Source organism: Equus quagga, chromosome 22 (assembly GCF_021613505.1).
Source record: "Equus quagga isolate Etosha38 chromosome 22, UCLA_HA_Equagga_1.0, whole genome shotgun sequence".
NCBI lineage: Eukaryota > Metazoa > Chordata > Mammalia > Perissodactyla > Equidae > Equus > Equus quagga.
In genome coordinates this window covers 17,984,083-18,002,498 of record NC_060288.1, presented here as the reverse complement: position 1 = coordinate 18,002,498, position 18,416 = coordinate 17,984,083, and the positions used below count along the sequence as shown (strand labels likewise).

Here is an 18,416-nt window from a genome sequence, read left to right as displayed (position 1 = left end):
ACACGGTCTTCTTGCCTGTGTCTTTATGTGTCCTCTTCTCTTCTTATAAGGACACCAATCATTAGATTAAGGCTCACTCTAATCCAGTGTGGCCTCATCTTAACCAGATTACACCTGCAAAGATTCTGTTTTCAAATAGGATCACATTCACAGGTAACCAGAGTTATGACTTCAACAATATCCTTTTGAGGGACACAGCTCAATCCACAACAGTGCTGAAAGAGATTTGGCACAGGTTACAGGGGCTCCATAGAAGCAGTGCTCAGCTGTATCTGCACAGGCTCCTTTAAGGCAGCAGGATGGCGTGGCTTATAGCTCTGCTAACTTTTAAAGAATGAAGCATTTCCCCAAAAGGATGGGATGAGTGGGGAAGGAACCATAGAGGTTTTTCAGTCAGAGGAAGCAGCAAATACAAAGTTATAGGATTATATGTGAGTTCTTACATAGACAAACCTGAAATACAGACTACAACCCAAGGCACGATGCATCTTGTGTGCTGTGCAAACGGTGGATGAGAGAATGTGACTACCATGACACAGAGGAAAAAAGATAATAGTAAAAGCTGTTAGGTGGTGGAGCTGTTGAGAGATTGGTGAGGGAGGACAGAGGCATTGGGGACCTAGAAAAGGCAACAGAAAGTTTTGAGAACTATTTAAATGGCAGAATACTGAGAATTTATTGTAAATTGGAGATGAGAGAGAAGATGACTCCTGGGTTTTAGGCTTAATCAACCTGGCAGATGTAACATCCCAGCTTGCTTGTATTGTGGGTTGTTCTTTTTCTCCTTCCTTAGATTGTTTCATTCCTATTTCTTTTTCTTTTCCTTACTTAAAAATTTTCTCTCCTTTTCCTTTCACTTTCTCATAGAACATTATTAAACAATATCTAAATTTTGTGTTAAATTTAGGAGTTTATAACCTGAAAACAAAATTTACTTCTTTTTTGGGCCAGCCCTGGTGGCCTAGCAGTTAAGTTGGGCACACTCTGCCTCAGCAGCGTGGGTTGGGTTCCCTGGCGAGGAACTACACCACTCGTCTATCAGTGGCCATGCTGTGGCAGTGACTCACATACAAAATAGAGGAAGGCTTGGCAGCATATGTTAGCTCAGAGCAAATCTTCCTCAGGAAAAGAAAAAAATTACTCCTTTTTCTTTGAGCAGTATAAACAATGGCCATAGGAAAGAAGTTTTTAATGGAAGTTTTATTCACCTAACCAGAGAAGTATCTTCCTCTTCTACTAAGATTCCCCCTACATCATTATCTTTTCCACAGTTAGCATCCCATTATATGAATCACTCTTCCATATAAATGAATAATACTAAAATATTAATATGTGCTGAAATATCCAGAGGATAGGCTTCATTGATCCATTCCAAAGTTTACTCAAAATGTGAAAACTTTTGTTTATTTCATTTCTTTCTTTTTTTTTTTTACATTGTATTCAGATTATAAGAGGTATCCAAATAAAAAATTAGTGAGATGGATTGGAAAAGAAAATTTGCATAATTATCATCAAAAATAAATTTCTATCTGATTTAAAATCTTAAAGAATTCATAATTATATAGTTACTTGAGTAATTTTATTTTCACTCAGAATATATTCCCACATGAAACAGAAGAATAAAATTTATGTTTGCGTATGTTGGACGGTATTAAAGCTGCCAACTAAATGCCCCAAAATGAGACAAGTACAACTTGCAGAGGATAGTAACTTTGTCATGGATGTTTCGTGAATGGATAAGTAAATCAAATGTCCATAGTTACGCCTGTACTGGCTTTTTCTGTGACTGTCGTTTTTGCTTCCTCCCAAATAAGCAAGGACCTATTTTTTTCCCTTTTTATTCTAATAGTCTTGGTAGTGACAATATAATTGGAGATTACAAGAATCTTAAATAAGGGTGAATTTTCTAACAGTAGGTTTGGATTTTGTTTATTTAGATCCCAAAAATGGCGCTGCCCTTCAAGAGAAACTGAAGTCCTTCAAAGCTGCCCTGATTGTCCTCTATCTCCTTGTGTTCGCAGTTCTCGTACCCATCACGGGAGTAGTGGCAGGTACAGTATTCTAGAGTTCTGAAACTCAGCCGCCTATCCTGTGAATTAGTGATTGTAGAGGCAAAAAGAAGCATTCAATCTTTTGAATATGGGAGATTCAAAAGGGAAACTTCATGTCACAAAGTGTTCCTCAAGTTTATTAAATGAAAAAGTAGATTCTGCAAAGTTATTATGTGAAAAAAGAAAAGAAAAGAAACAGAATAGAAAATGAAAGATTAAGATAAAAATATAGGTGTGTGAAGGTAAGATGGGAAAGATTAGATCATTACAAAAATATGTTATCCTCTGAAGTCCTGTATATTTCTGGCAGTGGATCACAAATTTCATGTTAAGTATTCTAGTTACCAATGTGAAGATATAAACATGATCATTTACATTAATGTGTAAACTATAAACAAAAGCTTATTGTTCAGGAAAAGCTTTTCTATTCTTAGTATTGAGGACAAATGAAATATTCCTATAAGTCTTCAAAAAGAGGAGACCTTGTAAAATCTTGGCCTACACCTCGTTGGTATCAATATAGTTTATATAGTCAGATGTTTCATAAAGCTATTATTTAAAACATCTCTAAAAATAACCTGATATCATCCTCTTAAAAAATATTTTAGAGAAAACACTTGACGCGGGCTCAACATATTTTCCAGGTACATATTTCTTTGGAGAGTCAGGCTTGAATTGGGAATAGATTTGAGGCTTTCCACAGGGGTGGATGGCTTGCATATACCTCAAGCAAATCCATAAATATCATTCTCTTCAGTAGCATTTTTGATGGACTTGATTGGTATTTGAATTTATATGCCTTGTCGCTCTCCTCTTCTCTCTGACTGGCAAAATGTCTGGACATATGCTCTCACAGGAGAGAGGCCAGGAGTAAGATACATTTTTAAGTGCATACTAATCAGCTTAACAAGAAAATGTTCCTAAATACAGGGATAAACCTCCCCTGCTAAGAGGCAACCTAAAGGAATACTCCAACACAGCTAAAATTCTGTTAACAAAGAAATGATAATGAAACAACACAGTGGTGACAATACTATCATCTTTGAGTATTTACTGGGCTATAAACTTTCCACAGATTATCTTAAGACACCATTACAATCACCCTTCAGTAGACATATATTTAACCTTTTTATCCACAAAAGGAAAATGAGACCGCTCAGTAGTGGAGCTGGTCTTGCTACTCATGACTCTTAACTCCTAACTCTATGGTCTACTATCTCCCAGTGTAATTGGGTTTTTAATAACAAAATATGGTTGGCCAATAAAATACTAAACAGAGTGGCCATAATTTTATCCAGGAAAATATTTTCCACAGGTAAAAATTAACTCCTATTTTGACCATTAAAAACAAACAGAAACAAAAAAACCAACCACAACAAACTAAACTGATTAACCAACCAACCAACCTCAACCATCCTAAGGAAAAGGACCTGATGTGTCTGCCAGTAAACAGTTAACTTCCTGATGAACTAAAGTTATCTGTATGTTGTTCATGTATATGCTTATCTGTAGTTTGAAATGCATAACTGAAAGAAGTTTCATTGTTTGGGATCATTAGCTATAAACCAGTTAGAATTTGGGTGAATTTCTTTACTTTTATACAAACTATTGTCCGCAGAGGCAACCCTAGGGAACACAACTTCTTCCTAAGAGGCCCATGCAAAATGCAGACAAAAGTCTGAAAAGCATTCAGGGTTCTAACCAAGTTCAAAGTCTCTGGGCTATTCAAAAATACCAAGTCAATACATTTGTTCTCGAGTTGGCAATGATTGATCTGAAGTAGTTTTGTTTTCTAAAACTACAACAGATACCTATAAAGCCCGGACAAGAAGCTGAAAATGTTCAAATCTTTTAAGTTCACATTAGCACCCAAATTTACCAGAATATGGAACAGATCTCACTGTGTCTATCGTATTTGAATAATAAACATGGACACTCCATTTACAACTTCAATTAAGTTGTGGATCAAAATATTTTCAAAAAAGGAACTAGATTGTAATACGTAGCTCTACTTGATATCAAAAAATTACAAATATAGACAAAATATGTGTGTAAAATGATAGAAATTACTCTCTTTTGGAAATGAATTGATGGATGAAATAAAATGTCATACATAAATGCTCTACTTAAATTTCAAATGTCTTATACATTGAAAGATATTACTTCATTATAAATTCTACTCCATATGCTACCGTTTCTTAAAGAAGCTACTAGATCACTATCACGTTATAACAACATAATAATGTCTCTGGACAATAAAATATAATCTGGAATTAATGCATATAAATTGTTACTGAAATATCAAAGATTCTTTAGCTCAAAATAATATAAAATTTTTAGAAGGATAGGATATTACCAACTTGAAAAAGTAAATGTGATCTATAAAATCAAATATGACTCTCTGCCTAGGTGTTTGCACAAGCTGTAAAAGTTTGTCGCTTTCCTATGGGAAATAGAACAGTCACAAAATGCCATCTCTCTGATGATAATGAACAAAGGGAACATTTGAAAATATGAACTCTGGCATTCTTTACCTAGATTTGTGATACAGAGTTAAACAATTTTAACAACGGTAAAGATTAAATTAGTTTTCATTCAGGATTTGGAAAAACAAGCCATGTTGTATTTTTAAAACTATAAGCAAAATGTACCCTTTATGTCAACTCATATTGAACTTGATATTGAATAAAAACCCTTGGTCCCATGACATTTTGTCAAATCAGTCTTTTATGTCCACACTTTCATTGTTTCCAGTGAAAGTAAAATTATGTAGTTGAGTAATTAGATCAATATGCCTAGTAAAATAAAGCACAGAGACTACTGTGCTCTTTGGAACACCCAACTTCCCACCACTTTTTTCTATTTCACAATATTAATTCTCCCTAATTATCAATATTGGAAAATGGATAAGTCACAGATATTGAATCCAAAATATCAATAATAACAAAAAAGCTGAAAGTTTTCAAATGCTTATTGTGTGCCAGGAAGGGATCTGAGCACTGTATTAGCTCATTTAATTATTTAAATACTGACTATTAGTATCCCATTTATACAAACAGTGAAAAAGAAGCTTTGACAAATTAACTTGTCCAAGGTCATAACTTATAAAGGAAAGAGCAAGATTACTAACCCAGGCAGTTCTATTCCAGAACATGACTTCTTAACTGCTGCCTAAAAATGCAATAATCAAAATGCAATAATCAGCATATAACGAAAATTTTTAAGGGACAAATTTGAGATAATTTTGTAAAAATTGTTAGTTTGGGTTTCTGATTGCTAAGTTCAGAATCCATTTCCAGTCAATTTTATATTCCCAGATTTGCTCAAACAGTGCTTTCTACTTAGTCGGTGCTTAGTAAATAATAAATCATAGAATTGATGAATGCATGATTGAGGCTGTCCAGCCAAAGCTTGTTCCCCACATTTAATTTAATAAATGTGATGAGATTCAACTAAAACACATACTTTTTTGTTCACTTTCTTGATTAATCAGGTATAAAATAATACATACTCAATATGGCCTCTGTTGTGGATCATATCAAAATATGGTCACATATTTTATTAATTCAAGTAATTTTAAAAAGAATGTAACCAGGAGACTATGACATGTGTTTTTTAAAATTGGGATTTAATTGTATATATATTTAATTCTTATTCTTAATATAATAATAGCTACAGCAGCAACTATCATCAAACAGCTTCTTTAGGTAAAGGTGGTGGGGACAGTGTATAACTAAGATAATATCTTCCATGGATAAAGGCACTTAAATTTGAAGAGAGTTTTCATGTGTGCCAGCTGTGTGCTTTGAAGTTTACATGCCTTATCTCATTTATCCTCGGCACCACTGTTGAGGTAGTAATTACTTTTAGATCTTTGAGCAAACCAAAGTAAGGAGAAGATAAGTAACTTGCCCAGAGTAGCACACCTAGTAATTGAGGAGTGGAGCGAGATTCCAGAATCAGGCAGCTTGCTCCTGTATAAACATCGAGCTCTCATTCATATCAGAGGTACACTCAGCTCAGGATGGAGGGAAATGTTTTTCATGCGTTATCTCATCTAGTTCTCAAAAACCTTTAAAGCTGGTATTACTGCCATATCATTTGTGTTAAGAAAAGTGACAGATCAGATATAGCTGCTTATGTAGATATATTTTTAAACCATATAAAATTATTCCTTTATTGCTCGATAATGGTCAAATATGGGAAATCATATGCATTGAAACTAATGTGAATAAGAGGTTGATATATATGTAGATAAAAGGTAAAAATAATATAGAAAAATATAGAGAAAGATGAAAAAACGACAAAATCTTAACCATCGCTCATTAGTGATACAATAGTGTTTAACATTTTCTTAATTGTGTATAAACTTGTATTTTTATCTTCAAAGTTAATGTTTATGCTTTTCATTTTTTGAAACTGTAAACATGTTGCTCTAGATCCTTTCAGAAGGATAATTAGCTTCTTTAGAGAACATATGCTCATTTGGAAATATATGTCAGCAGCTCTGTATGTCCCCAAAATATCATTTATTAGAATTTTTTTCTTTGGGAAATAATTACTCACAAAATTTTTCATCAAAACATTGAATATATTAGTGGAGACAGACAAACTAAATGTAGGGATTTTGCCAAATAAATCTGGCAGATCAATACATAGAATACAAGCTACTTTTACTAAAATTATTTTTGTAAAACAATATTAAATAATATGCAAAAGTCTTTGTGATGTAGTATTAATTAAAAAGTAGCTTTCAGATTTTATGTAAAATATAGTCTTGCTTTTGTAATAATAATATGATAGTGGCAATAGAGAACCAGATTTGATATTCATACCCCAAAATGTTAGCATTTAACTCAGGATTGTGAGATTAATGGTAAATTATTTTTCCTTGTTACTCATCTTTTCTAAATTTTCTGCTATGAATATATATTTTATAAGAGGTAAAGAGGAGCCTTATAAAAGGAATATTTTTAGAGTAAAATAATTTGTCCATTTTTCTGCTTCACTAGCTGTAAATTAGGCCTGTATAAAGTGAAAATGACAATTCTCTGCTAGCTTAGTGATAAGATGAGGAAGTTGAATCAACATTTGATTCATACAGTAGGTGACATTAATTCTTCTACTTTTGCTACATATTGTTTTTGCCATCGTCATCGTTTATCTTTGTAATAGCTAACGTATTCAACATGCTCGCTTCAGACACTGTGTTAAGCATTATCTCATTTTATCCTAATAACAGACCTGAGGAGTAGGATACAACGCACTTCATAATCTGTAGAATTTACTCTTACCGTCAAAGCCAAACCCAAAGGCCCAGACGATTCATATGAGCGGCAGTTCAGAAAGATTGACTTAATTCTGAAATAAATTCTAATGTAAAGTGAGAAAAAGAGACTGTCTCTCTCTCAGCAATATGCCCAGTGCGGTTCATACATTGTATATTTAAAATAAATACCTGATTTAGGAAAGTATTCAAGATGTTTGAATGGAATAGAATGAAATGGTATGGAATGGAATGATAAGAAATGGAATGGTGTATGCATTTAAGGATATAGGCCATGACCCTGTTTATTTTTACTTAAATATGCAGCTCAACTCCTGAAGTGGGAAATGAAGAATTGCACAGTTGGTTCAACTAATGCAAATGATATATCTCAAACTCTCACTGGAAAAGGAAATCACAGTGAAGATGAAATGAGATTTCGAGAAGTTGTTATGGACCACATGAGCAACATGGAGAAGAGAATACAATCTATTTCAGACACAGAAGCCAATCTCATAGATTCAGAGCATTTCCAAAATTTCAGTGTGATGACTGATCAAAGATTTAATGACGTTCTTCTCCAGCTGAGTACTTTGGTTTCCTCAGTCCAGGGACATGAAAATGCAATAGATGAGATCTCCAAGTCATTAATAAGTCTGAATACCACCTTGCTTGATCTGCAACTCAATATTGAAACAGTGAAAGGCAAAGTCCATGACAATACATTTAAACAACAAGAGGTAAGAGTTTTTGTATTGGAAGATCTCATGGTGGGGTTGAATCCATCCTGATCCTATCTCCTCAGACAGCGCAGGAAAAGAAAAGTTGCAAACCCTATTTCAGTATCATCCTCCTTACCCTGATTCCTCTGGCAATCTTACCAGAAGTTTTCAAATGGATTTACCTAGTGCCTTCTTCAGATTTCCACACAAGGGGGATTTTTTTTTCCATTGGATATAGACTTTTTAAAGGTATTTTAATTTTATAAGTCCTGTTAGAATGTCTTTTGAGACTGTCTAAACCAATTATAACTTTTAAATTATCTTATCATATCTGGAGACATAGGTACTCTGTATTTGTAAATTTTACAACAGACCCCAAATTTCTTGATCATCAAAGGAATGGAAACCTAATTTACACGGATAACCTACAAAATCTAAACTTTAAAATAATTTATTTTGTTATTCCCAAGAAATATACATGTTTTTCTGTGTAAAGATAACTATAATTAATGAATTAAATTTTGAATAATGTAGACATCTTATCGTCATAGGATCAAATGCACAAGACAAGAGAGCAAGGCATAGTCTAGACTAATTGTTAGCAAAAGCTTCTTTGAAAAGCGCCAGATGTAAACATTTTAGGCTTTGGGGACCACAGTTTTCTCACCTCTGCTCTAGACCATTCTGTGGCCAACCCTCTGGATTATTTTGTATTGATGAGAAGGAAATTAAGAAGCAAGTCACTTATTTGAAAATTGTATTATTTTTTGTTGTTGAAAAGTTCACAACTCATGTGAAAAAGTAATCTTTGTATTACAAAATATCTAAGACCTAAGATCATAACTAATGTGAAACCTATCAAATTTCCACCATTGGTTAAGCAACACTGGCATCTTTGTAGTAGATTTCACTTGAATAGACCCATTCTTAATTAATAAAATTGTTTTCTGTACAGGTACAATATCACACAGTAGTGATTTTTAAAAATGGATGTCATCAATATGGAGCAAAGGGAAGCCTCTAAAGTTATAACTTCAGATGAAAACCACCTAAATTATTCAGTAGAGAATAGACTAAACAGGTTAAGAAAGAATATTTTATGAATTATTACTTGTAAGGTGCAATCACTCAGAGCTTTTGAATTTTTACATGGTCCTTATCTTAAAGGGTCAGAAGACAATGGCATTGCTGTTTAAATATGGGGACTGTGTTGGTGAATTTCATCCCAACACCAACCTTGATACTCTGCTTCCATTCCATGTCACATCTTCCAAAACCTGACTGTTAGTGTTTCCCACATGGTTAAATAGTATCTAAGCATATCAAATCCTGTTGGCATATCAAGGACTTGGGTTATGGAGGGGTTAGAGAAAATGTACAAAGAAGAAATTGTCCATAGGATTGGGGAATAGGGGAGACAGCGAAAAAGAAAAAGTCAGTTATAGGAGTAGAAAGTGACTAAGTTGGAGGGAAAGAGGGAGGGAGAAGAAATTTTGCTTTATGTAGAAACAGGCTCAGAGGCGCAGTGAGACAGGGTGAGGAGAGAGAAGATGGACACGATGGAAGAGCAAGGATATATTTGATATTGGTAATGCCCAAAATCCAGCAGAGACTATAGAATACCTGTGAACACACATAAATGAGGAGTTGAAACCAAACTGGAAACCATTTGGAAGGCAGAAGAAATCTTAAACATGTTTGAAGTGATAGTTAATGGAAATAATCAAAATCTGGTGATCAGTGAGATGTTTGAGTTGGATAGAGGGGACTTATGTTTTGGAGGGGGTCCCAGCATTAGAAGTGGAGGTACGAGGGAATGGAGGAACTTCCAAAGGTAAGTTTTTTTCCAAAGCTATTTCTTTTTAAAGGCAGTAGTCACTTGTAGAGATTCAGAAACCAGACCAGTGCTAGTTTACGTGTGTGTGTGTATGTGCTTACGCATTTGCTCACTGAAAATAATATTCAGAATCTCATCCTCATTGCTTAAACAACTTTTTACATCTTTGAATCTTTAGCCCAATGCAGAAATAAGTCAATTAAACGAATGCCTGAATCAGTAAATACTGTTTGAGGAAAAGATTTATAAGTAATATCAGCATAATACTTATCAAGGGCACAACAATATTAATCTGAAAGAAAAAAGAAGAATACTGGGACAAAATAATAAGAGAGGTGGAATTTACTGTCTCTGTTGTACATAGAAAGAACTGTAAGACTGCAAAATCAAATGCCTGTTTCCAGCAGTGCCGCTGAAGGTAGACTGTGGAAGGTGTGTGTGGATGCCATGTAGGACTTTTTTAAAAAAATCAAATGCAGTTTTCCTCTTTCTAATAAAAATTATTTCAAGTGAAATCTAGCTAATGTGAGCACCATATGCAGTTTTCAAAGAAGGGAATAAAAAGGCAGCCTCAGCTTTAGGTATGAAAAACATGGGCAATTCCTGTGTTTTAGGTAGCAAAATCACCTGCTAGACCCCTCAGCTCTGCTCTGTGGACATCTGGAGCTACCCGCCACACCTGCAGCAATTTGTAGCCATTGAAATTAAGCCAAGTGTATTTATCATGTTGCTGTGTTCCGCAAACATCCATTCTCCTTACTCCACCATCATACCACATTGTATGGAAAATGCCAAAAATTCAGGGAAGGAGGAAGTAGAAGGTAGAGGTGTTCCAATCTAGGATAAGGTTTGGGTTGGAGCAAGGCACAGTTAGAGCAGTGACAACTGCTAAGTCTCTCTGCTTGAATATAGTGCCATTGAAGAGACAGATCTGGTACACGTTCATCTCCTTTCAAAGGTTCTACACTCTGTCTTGACCCTCTCACCTCAACTTGTCCAGCCCAATTGAGGAAAGTGTAATTTTCTCTTCATACCTGGATTAAGGAACAATACACCATTGGTTTACGTCTATGAGAATCCATCAGTTAAATATAGAAGTTCTTAGAAAAGTATAGAACATAGAGTAAAGACAGAGGATGCAATAAAAGTAGGAGAGAGAGACAGAAAACCTCCCATCCACCAGAGGAGATAAGAAGGTTTCATGCATTGGAAAGAGAAAGCCCAACACCCGAAAGAAAACCAAGCAACACGCTTGAAGGGAAAAGTAATAAAGAAAAATGTTGTCAAAAACTTTATGACCGGATATTTTTCAGCATAATTGAAAAGCAAATTAAGTAACAATGATTTGTAACGTGTCTACTCTTACTCTACAAACTTAAATACATTGTTGGTACCCTGTATCTGGGTGCCAAAAGCAGGCACTGACACACAATTAGTAAGATTCAAAAAATGATATCATATATTTGGAGGGCAGAGTGGCAGTACTGAGCAAAAATTGTAATGTTTAGTCCCTTTGATAAGATCCACTTCCAGGAGGCTGTCCTATAGAACCATTTGTATAAATAAATAAATATATATATATATATAATAGTGTTCACCACAGCATTGTTTAAAGTTGTAAAAAAAAGTGTGCAGCTCAAAATTCTATCAGTAGAAAGCTTAAATAAATTATGAAAAATACTACTCCACTAAATCATTGAAAATAAGACAGTCTTAGGACCAGCCCGGTTGCGCAGCGGTTAGTGCGCATGTTCTGCTTTGGCCGCCCCAGTTTCACCGGTTCGGATCCCGGGTGCCGACATGGCGCCGCTTGGCAAAAGCCATGCTGTGGTAGGCGTCCCACATATAAAGTAGAGGAAGATGGGCACAGATGTTAGCTCAGGGCCAGTCTTCCTCAGCAAAAAGAAGAGGAGTGGCAGTAGTTAGCTCAGGGCTAATCTTCCTCAAAAAGAAAAGAAAAGAAAAGAAAAGAAAACAGCCTCTAAATATTAAATAGGTTATCATCCTTAATATCTTATTGAGTGAAAAATAAAAGCATATTCCAGAATGTAGCATGATCTCTCTTATTCATAATCTCTCTCTATATATGCATGTATGTATGTAAATATACACAAAATGAAATGTATTTGAAAACACAAAATAATAATGAAACCTCAGATACAAAGGTAATAAAAATGGAAAGTTTTGTTAATATTGTTAATTGTTAATATGCTAGTTGAGATTTTATTGAATATGCAAAGCTATCCTTAATGTTCATTACCACTGTGAATTATGACATCAAACTTTGTTATTGCTATAAAACAGTTAATACACAAATTATTGAATTCACAGAATTAGAATATGTTGCTACTTTAAGTAGAATATAAAGAAATTTCACTTCAGATAAATGAAAAACCACATAAGTTAATTTATTTTATTTTATTTTTAGTATTTTGACATATATATATTTGGGAATAGAAGCATACCTTAGATATATTCAACTAATTTTTTTTGGCAGAGGGTGTGACAATTCAGCCATTCAGTCAAAAGAGGAAATGCTTCCAAATGAAAGAATCACTATTTTAAAACAGTTCTCTAATTTCTATACTCTTATGCCATAATATTCCTATAATGTGTGTTTTTTAAAAACTTGGTTCCCAGGGCTTCTTAAATGTGCATATTTGATAATTATGTGTGTGACCGAAATTGTGGGTGCTTGCTTATGTTTCACAGGAGATCCGTCAATTAGAGGAGCGTGTGTACAAGGCATCAGCAGAAATTACGTTCGTGAGAGAAAAGCAAGCGCATTTGGAGGAGGAAATAAAAGGGGAAGTGAAAGTATTGAATAACATCACTAATGATCTCAGAGTGAAAGATTGGGAGCATTCTCAGACATTGAAAAATATCACTTTAATTCAAGGTAAAACATCTTCTTAACCCTCCAGAAAACGACATATTAAAATGTACTGATATATGCAGAGATTTGCTATTTGAAATCCTAAGGTTTAAAATAGTTTTTGAACAAATTTTTACTACAAATATTCAAGGGAAAGAATCTTGAGATCATGTCAAGACGTGGTAAGATAACAGTATCCTGGTATCCTTTGAACAGAAAGGGATAAAAAATGAAATTGCTCTTAAAGTCTAATAAGCCATTGTTCAAAATATCCCACATGTACTGCAGACAAATTTTCTGTAAGGCACAAAGTCTCTACCTGTCCATAAACCAAGTTTGTTAATTTTGTTTTTCAAAACTTCCAGATTCTTTCTTACTTCTTACCTGATTATATTTTTAAGTAAATAGTTCTTTGAACTCTTAAAAAATAACAAAGAATTTGTCAAATTCTTCGGTTCATGTTAGTAAAAAAGGTGAATTAAATCTTAGAGAATTTCTAATCAATATATACATCATATATGGTTTTACACTAGCTTTTATTACATTATAAATATTTTTCCATATTACTGTCAACCTTTTTGTATTTTTTTTAGTTTTTGTATCTTGTAAAGAACACATTAATTCTATTGTTATTATTATTGTGCAATCTGACCACCTCTTTTCATTGTATTATTTCTACCACCTTATTTTCTGCTGCTTTTGTCCAGTTCTTTCTTCCTTTTGCTTTCCTCTCTTGTAGACTTTTGGATTGATTGACATTTTTCTCATTGAATTCTTCTCTCCACCAGAGGCACCAAAAAAGATTTTGAAAACTTTATAGTCTATTCCTATTTTATTGATAGTTGCCCTTTAAATGTATCTTAACAAAATCTAAAGTTCATCGCTATCTTCGCCTTTATCCTAAAATGTACAAGGAACTTAAAATGCTCTGTCTGATGACCCCCTTCCCTGGTTTCCTCCTATTTTCACATTTCACTTTTATTTTATGTGGTTTTTTAAAACGAATAATTTAGTCAATACTATTTTTCTTACATTATACAGATAATATTTATTTAGATTTGCCCATGGCTTTACCAGTTTTTCCCCCTTCCAAATGCGTCTCAGCCGTCTCTTCTGGAATTATTTTTCTTCTTCCCAAAGTCTATCTTTTGAAGGTTCGCTTAGTGAAAGCCCATTGGTGGTGAGACTTTTTGATTTCATTTTTTTCTATATTATCCTTGATCTTTAAAACTGTCTTAGTGCACATACTTGTGTTAGGTTGACAGCTATTTTTGTTATTTCTATTAGTATTTTAAAGATATTATTCCCCTGGCTTCTGGCTTTCCTTGTTGTTTTAAAAATGACTGCCACCAAAATGCTTGTCATTCTCTTCGTCTTTAATACCTGGAATTTCACTAATCTGTGTTTTTATATCTACAATTTATTCATTTGGCACTTTTTTCTTTCTATATTTGCATATTTAAGACTATCATAAATTTGGAAATATTATCAGCTTCGATCTCTTTGAACGTTTCTTCTCCACAATTCTCTCAATGCTTTCCTCTGTAACACTAATTAAATTCATGTTAGATCTTTTTATTCTAGCTTCCACGTCTGTTAAGCTCTATTTTGTAATTTTAATCTTTTTATTTTAGCTAGTAATAAGAAACAGAAATCCGAAAGATTTCATTTTACATAATACTAGTTTAGGAAAATTAAGAAGTCTAATATCTAAGTGTTTACAAGAAAAACATTTTTGAAACAAGTCCTAGTAGATTATATATAGTGCCTTTTTTGCTTCTAGTGTTCACAGTTTAGCAAACCATGGATATTTATAGATACTTACACATGTAATAAAAATAGTTGTTTTTAAAATGCAGGAAAATGAGAAACACAAAATTCAGGTTAATATCTCTCTCTGAAAAGAAAGTAGATGAATGAGATCGGAGAGCACCTGGAGAGATACTAATTTCTTGGGTTGCCATGTTGCAGGGGTATTCTCTTTATTATTGTGCTTTGTAGTTCACTCATATAGAAAACATTGCATGTATTCTTTAATTATTACATTAAAAATATGATAAAGAAAATTTTGAATTAATCAGCTTTCTCTCTAACAGTTAGACAACTCCGCTTTGGACTTCAAATAAGTTTCCAAAACTTTGCAAATCCAAAACTAAATCCTTGATTCTTGAGCATCCCGCCCCCATCCACCCACCAAATTCATTGCTTTTCCCATCTTATCTGTCAATTACATCATTGTCCAACTAGTTACTCACTCCAAGATCTTGGAAGCTCTTTGTCTCTTTCTCTCTCTCCCTACATCCAATCTCTCTATGAGTCCTGTTAACTCTTCTTATATCCAATATTTCAAATAAAAGCCCTTCTCATCTCCTCTGCTACTGTTCTAACTCAAGCAGCTATATTCCAGTCTGATGCACTACATCAGCTTCCCAATTGTTCTCCCTGACTTTACCCTTAATACGTTCTCCATAATGTAGAGCAAAAGGGTGCTATCAGAAAAATACATTATTAGATATTTTCTCTCTCATGGTTAAGACACTCCAATATCTTCCCATTGAACTTGGAATAAAATCTAAACTTCTACTTGGTCTAGAACCCATCTACTTACCTGCATTTGTTTTCTGATTTTCCCTCTGGCATTTCCTCTGTCTAACTCGGAAATCTGGGAGAATGAAAGTGCCATTAAAAAGTATATGGTAATAAGGAGGAAGTGCTAGTTTCGCTTCTTGTTGTCCATAATGTTCACGAGACTCTTTCTGTCTCTCATTAAATGTTCTTCTCTTAGATCTCCACTCCTTGGCTCCACTCAAAATTACCTTTTATAGAAATAATTTCTCCCTCTTCCATTCCCATTCTTATGCCCCATCCCTCTATAAAATTATTTGCTTTAACTTCCTCATAGTACTTACGACTACATGAAATTGTTTCCTATATACATTTGCTTATTTGTTTATCATGTATCTTCTCTAATAGAATGTGAGCTCCATGTGGCTGAGTCTTGTCTCTCGTCTATCCCTTAATACTCAGCACCTATTAGCTTGGTGTATTGTAGGCGAGCAATCATATATGTGTTGAACGGATAAGTGCAGCTAGCTCCTCCTTCTTATTAAGTTAACTTTGTAATGGTAGTGTCATTCTTCCAGGTTTCCAGGATAGAAATTTTAGTTGTTTTTATTCTTTCTCCCCAGACCAGCCTTAGTTCTTATGTTCTATATTCTTTGTGGTCTTGTCACTTCTTTATATTCTTGTGTGAATTATTCTTTTCACTACTCTGCCGGATTGAAATAGTCTCCCAAGCATTTCCTGCCTCAGTCTTTCAGACTCTATCCTTCACACTGTTATTAGAATGCAGCCTTCCTGAAGGGAAACCCTAGATGGCAAAAAGTTTGTCATTCCCTCCTCATTAGACCTACATTTCTCTCTTTAGCACTCAAAGTCTTCCAAAATGTGTCTCAACTACTTTCAAATACCTCATTGCCTCCCTTTTCCCTTTTTGACAGGAAATATGTCAACTGATTTTACTTTGATTCTAACATACTCAGTACTTTTTACATCCTGCCTCATGCCTTTTCCTTCACTTAAAATAATATCTTTCCTCTTCTATTTATATCTGAGTATATCTATCATTCAATGTCGATCTAACATGTGAAGACTTCTCTGGTTCCACCATAATAATACTCTTGCTGATATTTACATCTTGCTTAATATTGAACACTGAGTATTCTTTCACAAGAGAATTCTTCGTATGATAGTCTTATCTAAAAGTATCCCATACTATCTTCTAGTGAGATGTTGCCTCTTCTTAGAACAGTAAGTTTCTTAAAATTAGGGACTATTTCTTATGTCCTTTACAACATCTAGCCATAAAATAAATTGTTAATAAATATTTATTAAACTATAACCTGAGAGATATATTACATAAATTAATGAGTGCTTTATCATTTGTTGGTGGTAGGATTAGCATCATTACTTTGTGTCTCTTCTCTTTATATTAAGAATGGCTAATAATCATGAAGATAAAAAGATAACAATGTTTTAATTCATTTCTCAAGTAATTGTAGTAATTGGAGTCCAAAGGACTAAAGGAAATTTTATTGTTGAAATGGTGAAGTAGAGTTTGGTGGAGAGTGGGGGATAACATGATCTAAAGAAACAAAGTTGGTGAACATTCGGGGAAAGAAGTTAAGAGAAATAAAATATAATGGGCTCAGTGGTGAGAAAAGATAACATGATATTTATTTGAGAACATTTTAAACATATTTTCTTTCCAAGATCTAAAAGTGCCAAAAATTATCTATCTATTTAATCAATTTTCATGATAAGGAAGAAGGATAAGCAATTGATAGAATTTGAATTTGGAGATTTGTGCAATTATTATTGGTATGTGAAAAAATGGATTGTGTCTTTAACAACTATGTAAAGGAAAAATTCGTCTCAGAAATAATGGAAGAGCAGATGCTAAAAATGAGGTCAATTAAGTTTGGAACAGTATAGCCTAGGATGTTAGGAATAAGTGTTCCAGATCTGGTTTTACCCAACTAGCTTTACCACCATGGGCAATTCATTCTCTCTGACCCTCTATGAGAATATTTGACTCAGAAATCTTTAAGGCCTCTTCCAGATTAAACATATCTAAGTCAATGAGCATGAAAACTGGTAGAAAAAAAAAAGAGGCAGGTTTAAGCAGCAATAGCTTAGAAGATTTGGTAGATTTTTATGATGATCTAAATATGAGGCACGATTAAGAATGAAGTAGAAAATGGATGATCATAAAGAATGAGGCATAGAGGAGCATAGCTCTGGAAATTAAGGCAGATATTATTAGTGCTATGTTATTATCTGAGGATTTTAAATGATATAATATGCCTGGATTTGCTTTTTGACAAAGAGATATAATTTAAAAAAATGAAAACTGACACTGAAGGAAATAGGGTAGAATAGACAAAATATGTCCAGACCAGATTAAAAAAAACTCTAGAAAAGTCCACCTGTAGGATGATGATGATGTCAGCTGTAGCAGGGGTGGAGAGGAGACCAGTTTGGGAGTCTAACATGATAGTGTTATGGTGACAGTGTTCTCAAGAAGCTAAGAGAAAAGTGGCATATGATCTGTGTACTTCCATTCCCTCCAAAAGAGCTGAAAGACACTAAAAACATTTATTGAGATACTTCCCATATTTTGTTCTAGGCAGTAGAGGAGATGTAACAACGTATAAAAATGAAACATAATATAATAGGTGAGATTAATGTTACATGAAGAATAAAATAACAATAAAAATATATCATCTGATACACCTAGTTGGAACTCTTTAAGGAAAGGCTTTACCTGCTTTTCTTGCTCGGGTTCAGATACTTGGTGTCAGTATTTTTATATGAAAATACACAGAGAGGGATCTTCAACTCAGAATTTTGTAAAATAACACAGATGGGTTTGCTATGATTGAACTAATACTCCAACATTAGAGCTGTATAAATTTACCATACATAGTCACATGAAAAATAATTGAAAGGATAGTTAGTGATTATGAAAGAGCTCCACTTCTTACCTACTAAAGAAATGGTGAAAACTCTTATTCTCAGAGGCTGAGAGCCTAGATCTAGTCTGTGTGGCCTTTGATTTTTGTCTCACACATTCTAGTTTTTCTGGAATCTGTGTCTTGCTTTA

General features: G+C 33.9%; 1 protein-coding gene across 1 annotated transcript in view; it reads left to right on the top strand.

The window, feature by feature from the left end:
- Window positions 1–18,416, top strand: part of MSR1 (macrophage scavenger receptor 1) — a 74,234-nt gene that overhangs the window by 11,785 nt on the left and 44,033 nt on the right. The window contains exons 3-5 of the mRNA XM_046648624.1: window positions 1,938–2,051; window positions 7,645–8,057; window positions 12,589–12,775. Of these exons, the coding sequence (XP_046504580.1) occupies window positions 1,938–2,051; window positions 7,645–8,057; window positions 12,589–12,775 (714 nt within the window). The remainder of the gene's footprint in view (window positions 1–1,937; window positions 2,052–7,644; window positions 8,058–12,588; window positions 12,776–18,416) is intronic.